Source organism: Trachemys scripta, chromosome 6, assembly GCF_013100865.1.
Source record: "Trachemys scripta elegans isolate TJP31775 chromosome 6, CAS_Tse_1.0, whole genome shotgun sequence".
NCBI lineage: Eukaryota > Metazoa > Chordata > Testudines > Emydidae > Trachemys > Trachemys scripta.
The window spans coordinates 47,480,301-47,505,936 of NC_048303.1; the positions used below are offsets into that span (position 1 = coordinate 47,480,301).

Sequence of the window (25,636 nt, forward strand, 5' to 3'; positions counted from 1 at the left end):
TTAGGATAGGAATAGATAATAGGCCAGAAAATATCATAATGCAACTATATAAATCCATGGTACGTTCACCCCTGGAATATTGCATACAGTTTTGGTCACCCATCTCAAAAAAGATAGAATTGGAAAACATACAGAGAAGATCAACAAAAATGAATAGGGGTATGGACCAACTTCCATATGAGCAGAGATTAAAAAGACTGGGACTGTTCATCTTGAAAGAATATGGTAGAGGTCTATGAAATCATGAATGGTCTGGAGAAAGTAAATAAGGAAGTATTATTTACCCCTGGGCATAACACAAGAGCCATGGGTCACCCAATGAAATTAATAGGCAGCAGGTTTAAAACAAACAAAAGGAAGTATTACTTCACACAACGCACAGTCATCCTGAGGAATTCATTGCCAAGGGATGTTGTGAAGGCCAAAAGTGTAACTGGGTTCAAAAAAGAATTGGATAAGTTCGTGGAGGATAGGTCCATCAGTGGTTGCTAGCCAAGATGGTCAGGGATGTAACCCCTGCACTGGATGTCCCTAAGCCTATGATGGCCAGAAGCAGGGGCTGGACCACTTGATAATTGTATTGTTCTTTCCATTTCCTCTGACACATCTGGCACTGGCCACTGTCGAAAGATAGGATACTGAGCTAGATAGACCATTGGTCTTACCCAGTATGGCCGTTCTAATGCTGCAGTAGTGGTTTGTAAAACGTAGTGTTTTGCACCATTATTACTGTAGTAATGTAGTGTGGGATGGAAGGACAAATTTCGAATCATACTAGAACCTTTTCAAGCACAGAGTCAACATTCTTATAAAATTAGGGGAATTCCCACTAGTGTCACACTGTACACGGAGCAACAAAAGTGGATATCCTATTAAATAGTTTCTTCAAAGAATTATTATTAGAAGTAAATAATTTTCTTTTTAAGCTGCTGCTTCTTCCCCTCTGGAAAAGAACTTTATTACCCTGTTTCCCCGAAAATAAGACATCCTCCGAAAATAAGGCCTACTTACAGTTTTGCCTCTCGTTGTAATATAAGGCATCCCCCCGATAATAAGACCTCCCCGATAATAAGGCATCCACCGATAATAAGGCATTTTTCATTTCTGAAAAATAAGACATCCCCTGAAAATAAGACCTAGCGCATCTTTGGGAGCAAAAATTAATATAAGACACTGTCTTATTTTCGGGGAAACAGGGTATGTAGAAGGCATATTAAATATTGAGAACATACCCTTTGTACATACATCATTGTAAAACATACTGTCAGTTAAATAAGCACTCCATCTCAATAGTGTATATTGAACAGCTGTTTTGCATTTTCCAGGGGGACAAAGAAAGGGTAATGATAATTACTGGACCCAACATGGGTGGAAAGAGCTCCTACATAAAACAAGTTGCACTGATCACGATCATGGCACAGATTGGTTCCTATGTTCCTGCAGAGGAGTCCACAGTTGGAGTTGTGGATGGTATTTTTACCAGGTAATCTATCAAAACTTCTTTTATGTTCTGGGAGTAGAGGGTGGAATGGAATTACTGTAGTACAGTTTTTGCACTGCTGAGTACAGTTTCATTATTTAACTTAGGGGTACATATGCAATTATATTTTTCAAAATTATGTTATTTTTAAATGAATTATCCACTTTCTGGTTTCTTACCCCTCAATAAAACATCCGGCCAAAATGTCTAAACCTGAATGCCTAAAGTCTGAATCTTTAAACAGAATCTTTCTGGCTTAATTTTTAAAGATGGTAGGCAGTTGCTACTTGCACTGAAGTGAATGGTAGCGGGAAATGCTCAGCATATCTGAAAATCATGCCAAGTACAGTGGTGTCTAACTGTAGACAGTTAAGTTTGAAAATTTTGTCCCACATATTTTGTGTTATTCTTGAGCCTTACCTCATTTTACTGTACCTTACCTCATTTTAAAAAAATAGTCATTCCAGTTCAACTTGCACAAAATGTCAGATTTGTTTAAAAAACAGTGCTGAATAAAGTTGTAAGAATATTAACAAACCCCAAATTTTTATATTTTGTAGCTGTAATAGATTCTAGAAAACATCCTGCTGTGATTTTTCCCCTTTTCCCCCCACCACCCCATTTCTGCCTCTCTTTTTGGTTCTCTCTCTCACACTGTAAAAAGGTCAGATTGCTGAAGCCAAAGAATTTAAATTTCAAAAATAACATATTCCTCTGGGAGAGATCTCTTCTATATAACCTCTCCTAGGGTACGTTTACACTACCTGCCGGATCAGCGGGTAGCGATCGATCTATCGGGAATCAATAAATCGATCCCCGATCGCTCTCCCGTTGACTGCTGAACTCCAGCTTGGCGAGAGGCGGAAGCAAAGTTGACGGGGGAGCGGCGGCCATCGATCCAGCGCCATGAGGATGCGAAGTAAGTGATTCTAGGTCGATCTAAGATACGTCGACTTCAGCTACACTATTCTCGTAGCTGAAGTTGCGTATTTTAGATCGATTCCTCCTCCCATCCCCCCAGTGTAGACCAGGCCCTACAATGCCCATTACTGTGGCATTTGAGTACCTTTTAGAGTTAGGGAAAAAAAGGAGTTTGTGTAATCTCTCAGTAATATTTTTATTGTATAAAAATGTTGCATTTTTATATCTCATTGTTTTCATAGTTGGAAGGAACAACATATCACATGATACACTTTCATGCCAAGCAATCTAATGAATTTAGAAAACAATTTGTTACCTTATTAGATGTTAATTGGAGTTGAAACATCAAAATAGCTATTAGCTGTCTTTTTCCTACCTGTTTTCTCATACTTAGAAACCTAAGGTCAAAATGTGTTATTAATCAACCGAATAAGCCTTTGCTGATGGGAAATGGAAATTTGTAAGGTCTGTTATTTATTGCATTGGTAACAACATTCCATTTAGGAGAAAGTTTTAAAGATAATTTTTGACTTCCTGCATAAAGGTAGCTGAACGTACCAACCTTTTTATTAGAGAGACATGGTGGGTGAAATATTGTAGAACCTCAGAGTTATGAACACGTGAGAAATGGAGGTTGTACGTAACTCTGAACAAAACGTTATGGTGATTCTTTCAAAGTTTACAACTGAACATTGATTTAATATAGCTTTGAAACATTACTATGCAGAAGAAAAATGCTGCTTTTAACCATCTTAATTTAAATGAAACAAGCACAGAAACAGTTTTCTTACCTTGTCAATATTTTTAAAACTTGACCTTTTATTTTTTTTAGAAGTTTACATTTAACACAGTACTGTACTGTATTTGCCTTTTTTTTTTTTTTTTTTTTTGGTCTCTGCTGTTGCCTGATTGCATACTTCCAATTTCAAATGAGGTGTGTGGTTGACCGGTCAATTCTTAATTCTGGAGTTTGTAACTCTGAGGTTCTACTGTAATATCTTTTACTGGACCAACTTCTGTTGGTGAGGGAGACAAACTTTCAAGCTTATATAGAGCTCTTCTTCAGGTCTGGAAAATGTATTCAGAGTGTTACAGCTAAATACAAGGTGGAACATATTGTTTAGCATAAGTAGTTAACACATATTTCAAGGGAACATTCAAGGTGAAGTGGCCTGTTGATACCACTCCAATCGTAAGGGGAAAAGGAAGCCGGGGAGGAGGTGAGAAGACAGCAAGGGGGATTGTTGGTGGGTTATAGGTTGTTGTAATAAGCCATAAATCCAGTCTCTCTGTTCAGTCCATTCTTTTTAGTGTCTAACAAAGTTATGACTTTAAGCTCGTCTTTTGAAAGTGTTGTGCAGGTTTCCTTTGAGGATGAGGACTGATACAGAGTGAAAATGTGGAAAATGTTCACCTGCAGGTGATATGGTGTTTTTGTCTTTTATCATTTTCCTGTGTGAGTTCATTTGAGAATGTAGTGATTGTCTGGTTTCACCCACATAGTTGTTATTGGGGCATTTAGTGCACTGCATGAGGTACACCACATGTTGTGCTAAGCATGTGTAGAGCTCATTGATCTTGAAAGGTATGTTGTGGGGATGTTGATCATTGTAGCAGTGGAGCTATGTCTGCAGGTTTTGCATGTGTTGTTCTGGCAGGGTCTGGTGCCCCTTTGAGTTGGTGTGGGGCGCATGCTTCTGATGATTAGCTTGGAGAGGTTGGAGGGTTGCTTGAAGGCCAGAAGAGGGGGTCCAGGAAAGTTTTCGAGTATGGTTGTAATTGTTTGTATGGGTTCCAGAATGGGGTGGTGGATGACAACTATGTGTGCGGTCAGAAGGGGTTTTATTTCTCTATTGAAGCAGGTTTTCTCAGGGTATTTGAGTGGCCTGTTCCATGATGCAACCTACTTCTTTCTGGTGGAGTGTCCTTGTTTAGTGAAGGCGGTTTTGAGCATGTTAAGGTGTATATACCGGACTTTATACTGGGAGCATTTTCTGTGGTATGTGAGTGCCTAGCTGTAGAGAGCAGGTTTCTCGGTGTGTTTGGGGTGGTTACTGGATGTCATTTGAAATGACTCAAAGACTGGTTCAGAAAAGTTCTCTTTTTTTCCCCACTTTCCACCAGTTACTCGGATGCTTTTTTACTCCCATTCCTTCACCTGTATTCAGCTGCCATTGTGAAAGGTTACATCTTTGGAGATATTGAGAAATTTATATCTCATAAGTGTCTCTATTAGTGGCATTTGGTTATGTGGTCATTAGAGTCAGTGTATTGTGTGTCCTTTGTTTCACAGTCTGAACTCCTCACATTCAATGTGTCTTGAGTTTCAACTGCTTGTATTATTCATTGCTCTGATGCTAAATATTTTCTTTAGCATGATGTATGTTTTTGCATAGATCTTTATAATTTTTGCCTGCAGTCATGTCAACCATGCCATGTGCTTGTTCCCATCAGATCTTTCGAGCTAAGCAGGATTGGACTGTGTCAGTCCTTTGATGGAAGACCTCCAAGAAAGACTTAGATGCTGTAGGAAACAGAACTAGTGACTCACTAGCTGACTCTCGTCCCTCTTGAGTCAATGCTGAACCAATGCTCCATTATTGTACGGTATTAGGGAATACTGTGGTATTGGATGTGCTGTCTTTCACATAAGACATTCATCTGATATCCTGACCAGTTATAGTCTTTAAGAATCCCATAGCTCTTTTTGTAAGAGTGGAGAGATGTTATTTGGTGTCCTGATCGAATTCCAACCAGGTAATTATATTCTTCCTAACTAAATTAGTTTGCAGAATCAGTTGGATATGGCATTCTTCAAATATTAATGATTAATCTGTTGAATTGGAGATAGTTCACCTCCCAATGACTTCATAAATATCTGCTTCAATTATCTTTGGTAAATGAAATAACCAAACAATCATTCATTTTCTGATACAGTTGTAAAACTAATCTGAAAAGTTTTCAAAATAAATCACTTAAAAATGTATAGTGTGTACCTTCTAAAAATGAAACCTACATCTATCTCTGAGTTGTGAAGAATATGTATTAAGTTTATAACAACCAACAAGAATGCACTTTTATGTAGAAATCCATGATTAAATTGAGTCTTCCTGACTAGTGATTTAAATAAAATCCACATTGGAATGTATTCATCTGGTGTTCATATATCAGTTTTTGGCAAATTTCACAGTAATTGAAGAATGCCATATCCACATTTAGCCATATTAAAATGCATATTATTTGTTTGAACCCCGTTTACCAAGCTGTTCAGGTCGCTCTGTCTTCTTCATTATTTACCACTCCCCCAGTTTTTTTATTGCCTGCAAATTTATCAGTGGTGATTTTGTTTTCTTCCAGATCATTGATAAAAATGTTATATTCATAGGGCCAAGAACCAATCTCTGTGAGATGCTACTAGAAACTCACCCACTCATGATTTTTCAGTTACATTCTGAGACCTATCAGTTAGCCAGCTTTTAATCCATTTAATGTGTGGCATGTTAACTTTATATAGTTCTAGTTTTTTAATCAAAATGTTGTGCAGTATCAAATAAACACTTTATAGAATTCTAAGCGTATTACATAAACACTCTTACCTTTATCAACCAAACTTGTAATCTCATACAAAAATAGGATCTATTTTCCATAAATCCATGTTGATTGACTTTATTTATATTACTCTCCTTTAATTCTTTATTAATCAAGTCCCATATCAGCCGCTCCATTATCTTCCCTGGGATTGCCGTCAGACTGACAGATCTGGATAATTCAGGTCATCCTGTTTACCCTTTTTAAATACTGGCACAATATTAGTTTTCTTCCAGTCTTCTGGAATTTCCGCAGTTTTCCAAGATTTATTGAAAAATCATTATTAACAGTCCAGTGAGCTCCTTAGTCAGCTCTTTTAAAACACTTGGCTGCAAGTTATCTGAACCTCCTGATTTTAAAATATCAAACTGTAGTAGCTGCAGTTTAACATCCTCCAACAATGGAAAAAGTATTATCATCATATGATATGACTGCATCATTTTTTCCCTAAATACAGAACAGAAGTATTTCTTCTTCGAGTGCTTGCTCATGTCTATTCCACAGTAGGTGTGCGTGCTCGCCACGTGTACTAGTGCCGGAAGTTTTTCCTTTAGCGGTACCTGTAGGGGGAGCGCTGCTGCAACACCTGGAGTGGCACCTCTATAGTGTGCTATAAGGGGAGCCGCACGCTCCCCCCAACCCTCTGTTCCTTCCTGCTGCCAGTGAAGGTGCATCGGAACTACTTGCTCCAGCTTCGCTGCAGCTCATCCCAGAACTCGTTTCATTGTTAGTAGTACCTGTGTGTGTTAGTTCAATAAGTTTCAGCTTAGTTAGTTAGTCTTCAGGCTGGGGGCATGCCCGGGGCTCCAGGGTTTAAATCGTGCGAGTCTTGCAGGCGTGCGATGCCCAGAAGTGACCCGCACGCTGACTTCCTCCGCTGCTTGTGTGAATCCCACATCAGCGACCGCTGTAAGATCTGCAGGTCCTTTAAACCTAGAACTAAAAAAGAAAGAGACATTAGACTTTGGGCCCTTCTCTTGGAGTCAGCACTGGCCCCAACCCCGGTACACCGAGTGGATCCGGCACCGGGCACCTTGTCTTCGGTGCACGGTTATCCCTCGCACCTTCCATTGCTCCCTATCTAAGAAGCAGAGAAAGGCCCTGTCTTCTCAGAGGTGTCGAGACAAAGCAGGAGGTGAGGCTAGACGCACGTTGGGCAGCCCCAGTTCTCCCCCAGGCTCTAGAGCTCCAACTCAGGTCAAGTGGAGCAACCCGGTTGCATCGACTCAGGCCTCTCCGGACCTCCGGATGCCTTCGACGCCAGAGGCCCTGCAGGTGACCAGAGACATTATGACTCTGCAGGTACCCGGGGCACTTCCAGCACCCGGACCCCGCTCTAGGGGCAAGCTGTTGCTGAGCTCTCGACAGTCGGTCAGGGGACCGCTCTCGGGCCCGCTTTCCGCTCAGTGTCCTGTCAGGACACAGTCTCCAGCCTCTGCTTTTGTCACCTACCAGACTGAGTAGAGAGTATCGGAGGGGACAAACACAGGCGCAGTAGACACTTCCCTTTTCGTCGGAGCTACCATAGCCGCTCACGACATGAGCGCCGTCGCCATTCACGCTCCAGCTCTCTTGCCTCGAGGCACCATGCCCACAACTCCCAGCAGGGATTGCCAGTTCTGCGTCGTCGCGGACCCAGGTGTCGCAGCGTCTCGAGCAGTAGTAGCTCGAGGTGGCACTGTTCCTCGTCATCGGAGTCCCAGTACCGTGGCAGATGTCGTTCTTGGTACCATCGATCGTACTGCTCCCAGGGTACCGATAGATTGTTGGTAACCCCGACCTCGACCCACACGTGGCCCCCTGCGACTCAGTCTGACCAATTTGACCGCTGGTGTCGTTGGTGCCACAGCATAGCCAGTGGCAAGGGCCCCCATGGCAGGGCCAGTGGACTCCCTAACTGCCTGTACATGCCCAGCAAGGACCTCATTCAATAGCAGGGGCATCGGAGGCTCCCTCCGTCACGCTATCCAGACCTCCAAGGGATCACCACACGAGGAGTCCAATCAAGGGGTGGATCCTGCGGCACCGGCTGACATGCAGAGCCCTGTACCGGCCCCCTCCCTTGCACCGGATGACAAGGTTGCAGCCCCACCCACCCCTCCGCAGCGCAGGAGTATTTCAGGGCTCACCAGGAGCTACTGAAACGAGTAGCGTCGAGTCTCCAACTCTAAGCTGAGGAGATGGAGGGACCCTCAGACTCGCTTTTTAACACACTCTCGTCTTTGGTACCGGGCAGAGTGGCCCTCCCGCTGCACAAAGGGGTGGCTAACATTTCCAACATCCTCTGGCGAACGCCAGCCTCCCTTGCGCCAATATCGAAAAAGGCAGAGCGCAGATATTTTGTGCCCACGAAAGGGCACGAGTATCTCTATAACCACCCGGCCCCCAACTCCCTAGTGGTGGAGTCCATGAATCATAGAGAAAGACAGGATCAACCAGGACCCACACCCAAAAATAAAGACTCTAAAAGACTGGACTTGTTTGGCAGGAAGCTTTATTCGTCGGCCAGCTTCCAGCTCCGGATGGCCAACCACCAAGCCCTCCTCAGTCGTTATGAGTTTAACTTGTGGGGGTCACTGCCGAAATTTGAGCCCTCCCTTCCGGAGCGTGAAAGGAAGGATTTTAAGGCGCTGGTGGAGGAGGGTGCCGCTGCCGCAAAGGCTGCTCTGCAGGTGGTGGCGGATGCAGCCGACACGGCTGCTCAGTCCATGGCCTCTGCGGTGTCCATGCGCAGGGCGTCATGGCTACTGCTGTCCGGGCTCTCCGCGGAGGCACGGTCTGTGATGCAGAATCTTCCCTTTGATGGTGTCACCGAAATATCGGGTCCACCTAGCTGAGAGCCAATAACAGCCAGATAAGGATAAGGAAGAGTTGCTTTATTCTGCAGAAAAAAGGAGAGCTTTGCACCTTGATACAAAAGCTCTGTCTTACACACATTTTACAGATCCTTTATACACATTCAGACAAAGGCCCTTGCCATGTTAACTCTGGATTGGTGGTTGTCAGACCCGTGCTTTTGCTGTCTGGTCAGTGAAAACCAGCTTGGGACCAGCTCCAACTACCTTAAGGCCTTGATAGGGAAGACAGTTGAAAAGTTCAGGCTACTGTGTACTTGAGGTGTTTGCTTCCACCAATGGCCACTGGCTGACATAACGGCTGCTAGCTGTTAAGGGGGGTCACTAGTAACTTTCACAGTCCCCTCTTCGGGCCTGACAAACCCCAAAATTGTCAGGCCCATTACCCAATTTGCTATTAAGATGGAGGGAAAGCTATCTAGAGCCAAGCGGTTCTGGAGAACCATCTGCCTTAGTACCTCCTTGTAATCGTGTGCCAACTGACTGGTTGGACTGAAGCATTCCCGACTAGACGAGCAACCGCCTTGGAAGTGGGAAAGACCTTATTAAACCATGTCATTCCTAAGTTTGGCCCCCCTAGGTCTATTGACTCTGATCAAGGGACTCATTTTACTGCCCAGGTTATTCAAAACATTGCAAAAGCCCTAGGTATTGACTGGCTTCTGCACACCCCTTGGAGACCACCATCTTCAGGACAAGTGGAAAGGATGAACCAGACTTTAAAACTTAAACTCTCTAAGCTGTGTGCTCAAACCGGGTTAAAATGGCTTCAGGCTCTGCCTTTGGCCCTTTTGGCAGTTCGAACTGCCCCTAGGGGCCGGCTCCGTCTCTCACCCTTTGAACTTTTATTTGGCAGGCCATACGCCGGATTTGCTGATCCAGGATTTGTAACTTATTTAGCCACTTGGGATGACGAGGAGCTAACCAGATATGTTGTTTTCCTCCAAACCACTCTCAAATCTCTCCACAGGTATGCGACTCAATTTCAGTCCCTACCCGCTCAGTCCTGCCCACCGGATTGCTCCTGGAGACTGGGTCTATGTGAAAGAGTGGAAACACGAGCCTCTCCAACCCCGGTGGGCGGGCCCTTTCCAAGTCCTCCTTACCTCTCACACTGCCATTCGAGTGAAAGAGCAAGACGCTTGGATACACCACACCCGAGTCAAGCTAGCCCCTAGGACAGGGCCAGAAGCAGACAACTTCGGACCTTGAGGGAGCACCGCCAGCTCTTCCCACCAGGACCCGGAAGAGCCAGAAGCAGACAATATCTGGAAAGCTGAACCTCTTGAGGGACTAAAGCTTCTGTCCCTGCGGAGTCGCCAAAAACTGTCACTGAAATATCGGGTCCACCTAGCTGAGAGCCAATAACAGCCAGACAGGGATAAGACTGACATAACGGCTGCTAGCTGTTAAGGGGGGTCACTAGTAACTTTCACAATGGCAAGTTCCTGTTCACGGAACAAACAGACATGAAACTCCCTGGCATGAAGGACTCACATACTACCCTACAAACCCTCAGGCTCTACGTCCCGCCCAAGGAAAAGCCTAAACCGCAGGCCCCCGTCCCGGCGCCCCAACCAAGATACGAGTCCACCTACAAGAGGTCCAAGACCCAGAAGAGGCAACCTTAGAGGCAGTCTCGCTCTGCCCCGCAGCCTGGGCCTTCAAGGGGCAAGCAGCAGGGTGAGGTGTTTTTGACTGGTTGCGGGAGGGTTCCCGGGTGGCCCCTGAGAGGACTCTCCTACCAATAAAGTTTGCCTTCAGCAACCGCTTGTGTGCGTTCCCTGCGGAATGGTCTCAAATAACATCAGACCGCTGGGTCCTCAACACCATTTCCCAGGGTTACATGCTACAATTTGTCTCAACACCGCCGCGATGTTCTACATCAACAGGCAAGGTGGGACGAGGTCCTTGGCCCTTTGCCGGGAAGCCCTCAGCCTCTGGGAGTTCTGTATAGCCCACGACATCTCCCTGAAGGCTTTCCACCTGCCAGGCGTCGTCAACACATAGGCCGATCACTTGAGCAGGGTTTTCTCCTCCCAACACGAGTGGTCGCTCCACTCGGCGGTCACTCACCAGCTCTTCCAAGCGTGGGGCACTCCCTAAGTAGACCTGTTTGCGACCCGACAGAACCGGCGTTGCCACAGATTCTGTTCCAGAGGGGGAGTGGGGAGGAACGCGATCTCAGATGCCTTCCTCCTGTCATGGTCGAGTCAACTCCTCTATGCCTTTTCCCCATTTCCCCTCATAGGCAAGGTCCTGGAGAAAGTGAAAATGAACAAGGCACGCCTCGTCCTGATCACCCCAGCCTGGTCCCGGCAACATTGGTACGGGTCCCTCCTGGGCTTGCTGGTGGCCCTTCCGCGGCCATTGTCGCTCTTCCCGGATCTACTCTCCCAGGACCAGGGCTGCCTCCTCCACCCCAACCTGGCCACCCTCCATTTGACAGCGTGGCTGCTCAATGGCTAGATGCAGAGGAGACAAGGTGTTCTGAAGGGGTCAGACGTGTCCTCCTAGAAAGTAGGAAGCCATCCACTCGCTGAGCCTACCTAGCAAAGTGGTCCAGGTTCTCCAGGTGGGCGGGCGAGCGAGGTACTTCCCCAATGGCTGCCCCACTCCAACTTATCCTTGAGTACCTCCTTCACCTTAGAACTCCGAGCCTGGTGCCTTCCTCCGTCAGGGTGCACCTGGCGGCTATTTTGGCGTTCCATCTGCCAGTCCAGGGCTGCTCGGTTTTCTCCCATGCCATGACCAGGCGTTTCCTCAAGGGGCTAGACCGGTCCTTTCCGTGTGCTAGAACCCCTGTTTCTCAGTGGGATCTAAACTTGATGTTATCCCGCCTCATGGGGCCCCTGTTCTAACCCCTGGCCACATGCTCATGGTCTCACCTTTCATGGAAGGTACCCTTCCTCCTATCGATCACATCAGCCCGGCGGGTCTCGGAGCTCAGGGCCCTGACCTGCGAGCCCCCCCCAACATGGCCTTTCATAAGGACAAGGTGCATTCCTCCCTAAGGTGGTTTCCGCCTTTCACATGGGCCAAGACATCTTCCTGCCTGTCCTCTGCCCCAAACCTCATGCCTCTAATGAGGAACGCCGCCTACATACGCTCGATGTTCACAGTGCGCTGGCTTTTTATCTGGATCGGACTAAGCCGTTCCTCAGGTCCTCGCAACTCTTTGTTGCTTCAGCCGAGCGCATGAAGGGTCAACTGATCTCCACCCAGAGGCTTTCCCGGTGGATTACATCTGTATCCACACATGCTACAACCTAGCAGGGGTTCCCTCACCACCTATCGTGAGGGCGCACTTGACAAGGGCTCAGGCCTCGTTGGCTGCCTTTTTGGCCCATGTCCCTACCCAGGACATCTTTAGAGCCGCTACCTGGTCCTCAGTACACACGTTCACGTCACACTATGCAGTTGTCTCCCATGCCAGGGATGATGCTAGTTTCAGTAGAGCTATGCTTCAGCCAGGGAATCTGTGAACTCCTACCCACCTCCATCAGACATAGCTTGCAATCACCTACTGTGGAATACACATGAGCAAACACTCGAAGAAAAAAGGACAGTTACCTGTTCCGTAACTGACGTTCTTCGAGATGTGTTGCTCATGTCTATTCCACATCCCGCTCCTTCGCCTCTGTTGGAGTTGGTCCGGAAAGAAGGAACTGAGGGTGGGGGGAGCGCATGGCTCCCCTTGTAGCGTGCTATAGAGGCGCTGCTCCAGGGGTCGCAGCAGCGTTCCCCTTACGGGTAATGTTAAGGGAAAAACTTCCGGCACTGGTGCACGTGGCGAGCACGCACACCTACTGTGGAATAGACATGAGCAACACATCCCAAAGAACGCCAGTTACAGAACAGGTAACTGTCCTTTATTGAACATTCATGCTTTTTCTGCATTGTTACTGTTAATTCTATCATTTCCACCTAATAGTGGATAGTGCTATTGTCAGGATTCTTTTTGTTCCTAATATACTTTTAAAAATCCTTTTTATTGTCCTTAATTCTACTGGCCATAGGTTTCTCCTTGAGTCCCGTTGCTTCCCTTATCAATTTTCTACATTTCCTAACTTCTGATTTATATTCATTACTATCAACTTTTCTTCCATTTATTTTATATATATAAAATATTTATTTATTTATAATTGCCTTCACTTCCCCTCTAAATGAGGTCAGTTTTTGTTAATAAATACAGCCTTCTTCCTTGATTGTGGGATTATGGCTTTTTTGGACATCTAGTAAAATGTTATCGAACAATTCCCAATTATCATTCATATTGTTCTAGTTAAATTCTTTCTCCCAGCTGATTTGGCTCATAATTGTTTTCAGCTTTGTGAAATTGGTCCTTTAAAAGCACCAAGTATATATATATTACTTTCTGGATTTGTTCTGTTTGCACATTATAAATGTGATCAAGTCATTATCACTCGTTACTGTTAATTTTTAGTTCTGTGATCGGTTCCTCTTTATCTGTCAAAACAAAGTTTAATATAGATAGAGCCCTGCAAATCAGCCTGCCCTATATCCACTTTATATCTGGGGATATCTGCATCCGTGGACCATATTTTCAGATCATGGATCATACGCGGATACAAATTTTGTATCGCTGCAGGGCTCTAAATATAGAGTTTCCATGTGTTGGATGCAGTACTTTCTGAGTTAGGAAATTGTCATCTGTAATAATTAGAAAGTCCAAGGATGTTTTAGTATTGGCAGCATGAGCCCTCCAGCATATGTCACTAAACTTGAAGTCCCCATACTTTCACTCTATGCATCCGAAGAAGTGAGGTTTTTACTCACGAAAGCTTATGCCCAAATAAATCTGTTAGTCTTTAAGGTGCCACCAGACTCCTTGTTGTTTTTGTAGATACAGACTAACACGGCTACCCCCTGATACATGATCACACAGCATTTTTTTCCTACATAAGGAACGAGTCACCTTCTTAGTATGATTTCATGGTCTGTAGTAGACACCAACTAATACCCCATCTTGTGCTTTATCTGTTAAGACGTTGATCCGTAGCCATTCAAGACCATTTTCTTCTGTGTTATCAGTGACTCGGAAACAGTTATTGCCATTTTTGACATGGAGTGCTACTTTCTCCTCCCCTTTTGTCTACTCGATCCATCCTAAATAGGTTATAACCATTGATTTTTACATTCCAATTGTGCAAATCATACCACCAGGTTTCAGTAATGCCAACTAGATTGAATTTATGCTCATAAATGAGCAATTCCTCTTGTTTGTTACCCAGGCTCCTAGCATTGGTGTGTAGACAATTAAAGAATTTCTTCTCTTCATGTCGTTTGGTTCCTTGATAAATTTTGTTCTCAACATCTTGATTCTGTGATGAGTAATCTTATCTTCCCTCTTTTTATCCTCCATGTTTATTGTTAGCACCCTTCTGACTCTGCCAACCAGCCTGTCCCCCTTCTACTGAGGTGGAGGCCATCCAAACTGTACAACCCCCTCTCCCTCTCCACAAAAAAACCCCTTCAGTTATACTTTTAGCTTTCTAGGGCAGGAACTGTCCATTTAGTGTGTGTTGGTATGGTGCTTGTCACAATGTTGTCTAACCTGATTATGGCCCTGCTAATATATAAATAGTAAATAATAAAAACATGGACGTCCCATGATCTTGTATAATGCTACTACAATTTGTAGTATGGATCGGACCTAACTGTATTCTAAATATGTCCTGTAGGCAGCCTTGGATATGTTTGAAAATTGGGCTCATTACTTATAATATTACACAGTAGTGTTTACTTTCTGAAATATTAGCAATGGTTGGATTCAGTAAAGAAACTGATATGCTTCCCAACACTTGTTTGAAATTTTGAATTTGTCTAATTTTTGTGTCTGAATATGTGTCTTTAGGGCCTGATTTCAAAGGTTGGTGCATACAAATTGGCACCCAACTTGTATTTATGAAATTGTATGCACAAATTATGTACATCTGTGCACATGTGGCCATTTACCTGAATAACTGCACAGTTGTGGTAATTGTACTAATCGTGGTAATTGCAGTTCCTGAAGGTAGTAGTAAGTAGCAATCGCCTCTGTGAGATGAGTAAGAGAGCTCTCAGTACTTTCCTGTAGTCCTCCATATTTGGTCTTCAAAAGCCACAAGGTGGCCCTTCGTACCTGGCCTGTTTTTTGTTCAAATCCTACTTCTCTTTCACCTAACCAGGTTACCAGTTTCCCTGAACTAAATAAGGAAAAGCAAAGACATTGCATATCTTGGACTTCAGGAGTGCCCTGAAAGTGTACTTTCACAGATTAGAAACTGTTGGGGAAACAGATCCACAGTTTTTGTTCTCCATCTGCCTGAGTACGTTCAGATCAAATTAACCTGATGCAGTATCAGAGGTTTATGAGGCTGCAGAAATTCCCTATATAAAGAGACTAAAAGCCTGTTTCACTACAGCCATGGCCATCTTCTGGGCTGGAGTGGGGAGAGAGGAGCCATTAGCAGACAGCCTTTGCAAAGTTGCCACCTGGTGTTCCCTGCATTCTTTCACCAGACACTATTGTGGCTGAATATGCAAGCGTTGTGGACACAGCCCATCACAGCAGATTTCTTAGAACTGAGCTTCCACAAGAAGATCTGTCTTCACAAGGATTAGTTGGTTGAAAGGGTCAGAAGTTTCTGTTCATCTTCTTTCCCCTACCTGACACTCAGGCTTTCTGTTTTAGTTCAGCCTCAGATCTCTTGCTGTTCCTCCATAGGCTGTTTTTTCTTAGAATACTGCTACCCATAACCCGTGTCTGCACTATCACAGACTGAGCCACAGAAAGTAAAATAGCTTGCAAGTGGGAATATAATTTGTCATTTTGCAAATTAGGTAGATTTTTAATCTTTTGGAGAAAAACTATTGACATAGGAATATATCACTTTCATATTTATTTTTGTGACTGCCTTAGTTTATCCTTTAATAGGTGATGCTACTAAAAAAATTAGCTATTTGGGGGAGGGATTGTTTTTGGAATGACGTCTGAAGATTAATATACAAGAAGAGGACCAACACTGCTACCCTAGCTATCTTTAAAAATCAGTGCTTTTTATTATGATGCCTTTTGTAGATTTCACAAAATCATTGATTTCAGTGTGTGCATTTATATAGGTTTATTACATTAACATATTCCTACATTTCCTGTCTTGTATTCTAAGTGGTGTTTCCATGGAAATGGAAAGGTTGCTACTACAGTTATTCTTTTGGTTATATTTAGCAGTTATAGCTTCTCTAAATTGACTTTAAATACTACATTATATTCAAAATCGTAAATCTGTAGAGGGAGGATTATACAATAAAGCAAATATTTTGCTTTTAGGTAAAGTGGAATATGAGCAGTTCTTCTGCATTATTAAGCATATAGACACATATCCCATGCTCAGTATCCAGCCCAAGTATTTCACATAGGTGCTGGGAATTTCCACATTGGAAGGGGGAGGGGAAAGAATCCTTCTTCCAGATAATACATTAGGAGCAATGCTGTTCCTCAGAGTCAGCGAGAGCCAGAATGGCATATCCTGAATTCCCCTGCTTTATCTCACTCACAATCTATTATTTTAAATGGCTGTTCTGGAACACCCTGAGAAAATGCCCTGGGTAGTTTCCCAAAATCCTGCCCCTTCCTTTGTGCAGTAAAACTGTGCCAGTTCCACTGCTATGATATTGTCCTCATTCTCAGAGGAGGATGCAGCATTTGCCTTATGAAGTGCAGAATACAAAGAGTACTCCATATTTTAGTGCACTAGCCTCACTGGTTATGCATCGGTGGTTGCATGAAGTGAGACACCAAAAATATACCATATCCTATATATTAAAACTATTTGTAGAACACATGGCTTTTATCTCTTACATTTATTAAAGTGCATGTGTAAAACAGTCTTCACTTGCATGCCCACACAACTTGTGCATGAGCCAAAGTATACACATACATTTAAAATGTAGTTTCAGTAACTTTAATTTCTACTGAATTGGTTAACACAGCTTTATTATTGGAGGGGTGAATAAATGAAAATGTGAGGATATTTTAATGATTGCTTTTCTTTTTTATTTTCCACTTGTGCAATGCAAAGGGGAATACTTTCAAGTAATCATAGTTTAAAACTAAACCTGTTGTATTGACGGTAAGATTTTCAGAGGGGTGCCCAACTTCCATTGACTTCAATGGGAGGTGAGTGGTTAAATCTCTGAGGTTTGTTTGAAAATCCCAGCCTATAATCTTTCTTGTAGCAAATTGATTAATTTTTGGTTCAGAACAACCCTTGATTCATATTAGTCTTTGTAAGATTAATGTATGCTTTCGTGCACTGGTCATTCAAATGCTGAAACTGCAAGATATTTTTAAGAGTAACTTGTGTGCATGCTTATGAAAGATACCCTACTCACAGCAGTGGAAACTAAGGTATCCTATTTACCTGCAGAGAAAGGTACAATAAAAGCAGCAGCTGTGTAAGGATCCCAACACTGCTTTAGCATATGTGCCACAACGCTGTCAAAGAAGATAATCCTATAGATGTGAGAGCTTAGTTCAGTATCTGTGGTCAAGAATGATGATTATTTTGATGTAGACTTTGTCTGCTAGGACCTGTAGTGAGATCTCCAATCCATTTCTCACATAGACCATTGAATAGCTGTCAGATAGTCTTGTAGTTATTATCAACCTGATCAAGATTCAAGTCACAAAATTTGAGAGTAATGAGTTTAATAGTTTAAAGGTAAGAGTATGCTCAAGTAAACAATCCAATTAATAGTTCCAATTACTGAAGGCCCTGGAGTGGAAATTTTAAATTAAAAATTTGTTTCTTGGAAACACAGATTATCAACGTAAGGATTAATCCAAGGGGAATGGAGGACTCTGGGGACTGGTAAAGGGATAAAAATGTCTTTCCCCTCTAAGCCACCTACCTATCCATTGGATTTATTTCTGCGATTAGACATACTGAGAATAAGTATATCTGATCACTGATAAGTAGGTTTTTGCATTCCAGTGGGGACATATGGTACCACCCAAACTGGATTGCAACATAGGAAAGGCAGCTCCCAAATACATAAACATAATGGGGTTGCATTGAATACACTTTGAACCAAGTTACCATTGGTGGATTTGAAGGCCACCTATCAAAGATTGACTAGCTCAATGCTTTAGAGGTGGACGAATAAAAATGGGCATCAGTGAGGCATAGGTACATCCTCTCTCCCTGTTCCATAGTATGTTATCTTTCTTCCTGCTGAGACACAACTTGTCCATATAAACAGCGGTCATTGGTTCTTATGAGGGCAGAGAAATGCAGTTTGGGTTATCTATTAGAGTTCAGGCTTGACGGGCTATTTTAGCAAAGCCAACTTGATCCTCTTTAGGCATCACAGGGCAATACATAGTTCTGGTGAGTTACCCGGATTTTATACACCTTTTATACAATTTTATAATTCCTTTCTGGTTTTTGTAAGATTCACAGATAGCGTGCTGTGAATGAAATGAATCAAATGAAATTCATCTGGCTGCAGAGAGCCTAGGCAAGGCTCTGTTCATCACATATTCCCCTTTTTATGATCTGTAGGTAGTAGTACTTGTGTGGTGCATAGAGCTTAGTCCAAGTCATTCATACTCAGTCCAATTTCACACCCCTCCCCCACCAAAATATGTTTTTAAATATAGAAATATTTAAGTAAATACTGATTGCTAGCTTTGTAGCTGGGCAGGAATTTCCTCTTTGCTAACTGAGCAGGTCATTTGGATGAGGGTCAAGGGGTTCGCTTTCCTGTAAGCACCATCATGAACATTAGTCTGGAAAATTTAGCCTATTATTGACATTGTACAGAGAGGATAGAGTTTTTTCCCATTTGGGATTCACTGTTTGTTCTTGTTTTGTCTTGTACTGGAGTTAATGCTAGATCCTCAGCTCAGGAAACTAAATTGGGACAAGAGGTGTAGACATTAGTGATCTTTCTGTTGGGAACAAGTTTCATTACTTGCACTGTGTGGAGTGACTATTCCTCTCCAAAGGGAGAAGGCAAATTGTTGACCAGCTATTAGTATACAGCATTCTCAGGAAAGGACTAGTGGGTCTGTATTGAACTGAAGCGAATCCAGAGAGACATTGCTGCTGGATAACTGGTTATAACATTCAGGTTACTGTTTCGTGACAAAATTATTTGTAAAGTTGTGGACTGTAATCCACATTTTATGCATATAAGGGAAGAGGTGATACTTGGCACATTACTGTCATGTGAGTTGGAGTTCGCAGTATTGCCAGCTCTCATAAGAACATAAGTGGTCATATTGGCTCAGACCAGTGGTCCATCTAGCCCAGTATCCTGTCTTGTGACAGTGGCCTGTGCCAGATGCCCCAGAGGGAATGAACAGAACAGAGCAATTACCAAGTGATCCATTCCCCTGTCATCCAGTCGCAGCGCCTGGCAGTCAGAAGCATAGGGGACATTCAACTTTATAGTAACTCTAGCAATTTAGGAGTGTGCAGCTTTTTTACCTGTCTCACGATGAAAAGCTGTCAGCTTATGAATGAATATTCGAAATGGCCACCATCTCCCATTCCTGTCAGTGGGGCTGTTACCCAGGGTCTTAAAACCCAAAGCAGTGGTAATCCAGGCAGTGTCGAAATAAAATCATAGACTCATAGGACAGGAAGGGACCTTTGGAGGTCATCTAGTCCAGTCCCCTGCACTCATGGTAGAACTAAGTATTATCTAGACAATTCCTGACAGGTGTTTGTCTAACCTGCTCTTAAAAATCCCCAATGATGGAGATTCCACAACCTCCCCAGGCAATTTATTCCAGTTCTTAACCACCCTGCCAGTTAGGAATTTTTTCCTAATGTCCAACCTAAACCTCCCTTGCTGCAATTTAAGCTCATTGCTTCTTGTCCTATCCTCAGACATTAAGAAAAACATTTTTTCTTCCTCCTCCTTGTAACAACCTTTTACATACTTGAAAACTGTTATGTCCCCCCTCAGTCTTCTCTTTGCCAGACTAAACAAACCCAGTTTTTTCAATCTTCCCTCATAGGTCATGTTTTCTAGACCTTTAATCATTTTTGTTGCTCTTCTCTGCACTCTCTCCAATTTGTCCACATCCTTCCTGAAATGAGGCACCCAGAACTGGACACAATACTCCAGTTGAGGCCTAACCAGTGCAGAGTAGAAGGGAAGAATTACTTCTTGTGTCTTGCTTACAACACTCTAATGCATCCCAGAATGATGTTCGCTTTTTTTGCAACAGAGTTACACTGTTATTTAGCTTGACTCATATTTAGCTTGTGGTCCACTATGACCCCCAGATTCCTTTCCGCAGTACTCCTTCCTAGGCAGTCATTTCCCATTTTATATGTGTACAACTAATTGGTCCATCCTAAATGGAGTACTTTGCATTTGTCCTTACTGAATTTCATCCTATTTACTTCAGATAGTTTGTCCAGATCATTTTGAATTTTAATCCTATCCTCCAAATCACTTGCACCCTCCCAGCTTGGTATTTGTGATGGGTTTGGTCACAGAGACTCCCTTGGGACAGTCACCTGATGTGCTGAGACTACCTCTGAGCCCGTTTTCTCTGCCAGTTTGGGCCTTCAGAACCCTGCCTTGTTGAGCTAGATACACTAATCTGCCGCAACACAGACCTAGAGTCTGACCCATGCCCCCAAAGCTGCAGATTTAACTGAAAATGGTTAGCAAGTGCTCCTGTCTGTAGCACCCACTCCCAATGGGATCCAAACCCCAAATAAATCCTTTTACTCTGTATAAAGCTTATACAGGGTAAACTCATAAATTGTCCGCCCTCTATAACACTGATGGAGAGATATGCACAGCTGTTTGCTCCCCCAGTATTACTTACTTACTCTGGGTTAATTAATAAGCAAAAGTGATTTATTAAATATAAAAAGTAGGATTTAAGTGTTTCCAAGTAATAACAGACAGAACAAAGTAAGTTACCAAGCAAAATAAAACAAAACAAGCAAGTCTAAGACTAATACAGTAGGAAACTGAATACAGATAAATCTCACCACAGAGATGTTCCAATAAGCTTCTTTCACAAACTAGACTCCTTCCTAGTCTGGGCCCAATCCTTTTCAGACCAACGTTGTGGTTTATGACCTGGGTCCAGCAATCACTCACACCCCCATAGTTACGGTCCTTTGTCCCAGTTTCTTTCAGGCATCTTTTTGGGGTGGAGAGGCCATCTCTTGAGCCAGCTGAAGACAAAATGGAGTGCTTCCCGGGCCTTTTATATTCTCCCTCCTGTGGGCGGAAACCCCTTTGTTCTTCTGTGCAAAATCACAGCAACAAGATGGAGTTTGTAGCCACCTGGGCAAGTCACATGTCCATGAATGATTCAGCTTTTTGCAGGCTAACACCATTGTTTACATATTAGATTGAACATTCCCAGGAAGGATAAGGTGTGGATTGGCGTTTCCCAAAATCCATTGTCAGTTAAGTGTTTCTTGATGGGGCACTTACTCAGAATAGTCCTTTCTGAAGAAGCTAACCAAATGCTTTACTGATGCTACTTAGAATCAAACATATTGAGATACAAGTACATAGCCAGTATTCATAACTTCAAATACAAAAATGATACACACATACAGCCAGCATAATCATAACCAGCAAAATGATCTATACAGTCACAGTTCATGTCAATAACGTCACAGTAATGTCCGCAAACGTTATACATGTATTCTCTATGCCATTATCTAAATCATTGATGAAGATATTGAACAGAAACAGACCCAGAACTGATCCCTGCGGGGACCCCACTCGTTATGTCCTTCCAGCATGACTGTGAACCACTGATAACTACTCTCTGGGAACGGTTTTTCAACCAGTTTTGCACCCACCTTATAGTAGCTCCATCTAGGTTGCATTTCCCTAGTTTGTTTATAAGAAGGTCATGCGAGATAGTATCAAAAGTTTTACTTAAGTCAAGATATACTGTGTCTACCACTGTCATCCTATCCACAAGACTTGTTACCCTGTCAAAGAAAGCTATCAGGTTGGTTTGATGTGATTTGTTCTTGACAAATCCATGCTGACTTATCACCTTATTATCTTCTAGATATCTGCAAATTGATTGCTTAATTATTTGCTCCATTATCTTTCTGGGTACAGAAGTTAAGCTGACTGGTCTGTAATTCTCTGGGTTGTCCTTATTTCCCTTTTTATAGATTGGCACTATATTTATCCTTTTCCAGTCTTCTGGAATCTCTCAATTAAAAAAAAAAATAGATCAATGGGAACACAACACTTCCAGCTGATGAAAGATTGATACAAGCACGCTCTTATCGAAAACTATTGTTTATTAGATTTAATCACATACAGATATAAGCAATAGGTTTAGAACATACCAAATAATTACCTAAAATCTGAGATGATATTGAGTAATTAGCAGCAGGTCAGTGATGGCCGGTCACTTCTCCGCTGGGGATATGGTGTCAAGAAAAAGTCTCTCAGGATAGCGTCAAAGAACTGCTCCAAAGTACTCGCTGTTATCTGGTCTTTTTATAACTAATTTTTACAAACCACACTGCTCATAGTGACCCCTGCTGGGTCATCACTTCACCTAACTTCAATAAACTACTTATTAACAAAACATTCCTAACAATCTTAGCCTTAATAAGCTTCTATATCAAAGGTGCCCAAACTCAAGATCTCCATCCACTTATTTTCTTTCAGTCTCATAATTTGTTGACTTTTTTCTCCCCTCCTCCCATTCTGATTAGCAGAAACAGCAAACTTGCAGCTGTTATTTGACCTTGCCTCCAAAAACCCTACTTGTCCAAATTAACCCTTAACTATGTGGTGTTCTATTGTATTAATTAATAGTGGCTGACTGCACACAGTATGGCTGTGATTAGCTTGGTCAAGTTCTGGGTTAACACTCTCCTCAATTCCAGGGCTGAAGACAGCAATATTGCCACCACTTCCCTACAATTTATCTTCATGTGGAGGTGGGGCTACCCTTCATAAAGTAGCCTGCCACCTCCCACTGTTTTCAGTGAGATTGAAGCCACGCCCACAAGCAGAATGACTGCTCCTCTATGATTCAGGGAGCTGGGACAGGGCATAGGGACTTTGAGAAGCAGCAGAGGGACCGTGAAAGGTGAATATGGAGAATGAGTACTTGATGTCACTAAAAATACTAAAAGCTGCCAAGCCTCCTATAATTGGGGAAACATTGATTGCATCCTGTGGCTTGGGTGATGTTAATGTTATGTTCGGATCTGCTGCTTCCAGTCAGGCAAATTCCCCTCTGTAATGATGCTATCAGCTGATAACTTCGGAGATGACTGCATATATTTTAACAAACAATTTTCAAAGAGTTTAGGTGAAACCAGTACTTCTCAATATAAATATATGAGACTATAGATATGCCATCTTTTGCTAGATTTCAACAATTATCCAGTGTAAATGGGAAGGATCCACTTCCTGAGGACTTCCTGTTTTGCTATCTGCAGACAGGACATGCTACAGGGGGGAAAATTCTTTGAAGCTTTCCAACAATCTGTTTTTGCAGCTGAGTTGGGATTTTTGATATTTGCACTGATGAGTTATAACAGGAAAATATAGCAGCACTGTAACTAGAATCCAGTCTATTGCACCTCAAGTCACTTGGCATGTTATTGAGTTTACTGGGCAACTTTGGCTGCAAAGTATGCCATAGGAACTCAAATACTTGATGAGGCTGTAAAAGTTGTAAACTTTATTAAAGGTAAGTCCACCTAAATTATTAACATTATTTTATGTAAATAAATGGATACTACATTGACAGCATCTCTTGCTCATTGAAAGTCATTAGCTTTCATGTGGCAAAGCTTTAAATCACTTATTTGAGTCAGAGAAGACCAGTATTTTCCATGCTGACTGTGCCTCTGCTCTTGCAGATCACTTTTGGCTTGCTCTGAATATTCTTTCCAAGTCTGGAATATGATGTGGATTCTCAACCTTTTAAATATTTTTATCAGTGATCTAGACCAGTGTTTCTCAAATGCGGCCACCAGGGGGTTCTCCTGTGGCCACAACAGCCTCTTTCACAGGGATGGGGGAGGGGGCAAAGCAGTGGCTTCTCCCTGCAGCCCTCAGAGGCGGGCTTCAGCCCCCCTCCCCTGGTTCAGCGAGAGGATCTGGCAGCAGGCTTTAGTCCCCTCCTACCTAGCTTCAGCCGCAGGACTCCTGAGATGGGCTTCAGCCCCTCCTCCGGAGTCCTACTTCAGGGCTCTGGGTTTCAGCCCCTCCCGCAGGGGAGCAGGGCTCCAGCTGGGGGCTCTGGGCTTCAGCCCACCCTGGTTCCAGCCACAGAACTCTGGGCTTCTGCAGAGCCGGCCTTACCGGGCGCTGTGGTCCAGAGGCAAGAAGTGGGCTGAGCATGGGGCCGTGGAAGGGAGCCCAGGCAATGGGGGGAGAAGCAGTGGGGCCCCAGGGAGGCAAGGAGGGCCGGGGGCACCAAAATCTAACTCTACATTATTTTTATTATTGAGCGGGGAAAAAAACCCCACATCAATCAATTACAATGATTTGGATATGTAAAATGTATATTTATTTGTTTTTCGTAAAGTTAATTACATAAGTATTTTAGGAAAAATTGTCTGAGCGGTCATCAGCAAGAGTTGGTGGCCGCACTCTGAGGCCACCAAAAATTTGTGAGAACCCTTGATGTGGACAATTATATAAATCCTTGCTGGTAAAGTTTGTGGATGACACAAAGATGAATTGGTAATAAATAATGAGGCCGACAGGATACTGTTAGAATGATCTAAATGAGCTGGTTAAATGGTCACAGTCCAACAAAATGTGTTTTGTTACAGCCACATGCAGGGTGTCAGATGTGCGAACCAAGAATTCTGGTTATACCTTCAGGATGAAGGACTCTGTTTTGGAAAGCAGTGATCCGGAGAAGGACATAGAATTCAGTGTGAGCTGTCAGTGCAATGCTGTGGCAAAAAGGGTTAATAAGCTCCTTGGTTGTATGAAAAGGGGAATATCAAATAGAAGTAGGGAACTAGTCTTGTTTTTGTACACAGGATTGTTAAAACTGCTACCAGAATAGTGTGTGTCCAGTTCTGCTATCTATACTTCAAGAAAGATGTGGAAATACTAGAAAGAGTACAAAGGAGGGGCTGGAAAACAAACCTTGTGACACAAGGCTTGGGGAGTTCAGCTTACTCAGCTGATTGAAGAGAAGGTTGAGAGGTGACTTGATCACTTTGTTTAGGTGCCTACATATGGAAAAGATGTCTGATAGCAGGGGGTTTTCAGTCTTGCGGATGAAGGCATATCAAGGTCCAGCTGGAACTTGCAATTAGATAAATTCAACCCTGGGGGGGAGGGATAGCTCAGTGGTTGGAGCATTGGCCTGCTAAACCCAGGGTTGTGAGTTCAATCCTTGAGGGGGCCACTTGGGAATCTGGGGCAAAATCAGTACTTGGTCCTGCTAGTGAAGGCAGGGGGCTGGACTCGATGACCTTTCAAGGTCCCTTCCAGTTCTAGGAGATGGGATATCTCCATTATTTTTCTTTTCTTTTTTCTTTTCTTTGAAATAAGACTCAATTTCCTAGGAGTGGGACAGTTTATTGCATGAGATGGTGGACTCACCATGCCTTGGTGTCTTTAAAGATTAGAGATCTTTCTAAAATGCATGCATTAATCAAGCTTCTCGGAGAAGTTCTATGGCCTACATATGCAGGGGTTCAGGCTAGCCTTTGGGGTTAGTGAATCTGTGAATCCCCCTGTTCATCCCCCTCCTTCATGGTCCCTAAGGAGAACAGGATTGCCT

At 43.2% G+C, this 25,636-nt stretch overlaps 1 protein-coding gene across 1 annotated transcript in view; it reads left to right on the top strand.

The window, feature by feature from the left end:
• MSH3 (mutS homolog 3) overlaps positions 1-25,636 on the top strand; it is a 204,560-nt gene that overhangs the window by 148,908 nt on the left and 30,016 nt on the right. Inside the window, exon 19 of the mRNA XM_034774101.1 lies at positions 1,326-1,483. Coding sequence (XP_034629992.1) covers positions 1,326-1,483 — 158 coding nt within the window. The remainder of the gene's footprint in view (positions 1-1,325; positions 1,484-25,636) is intronic.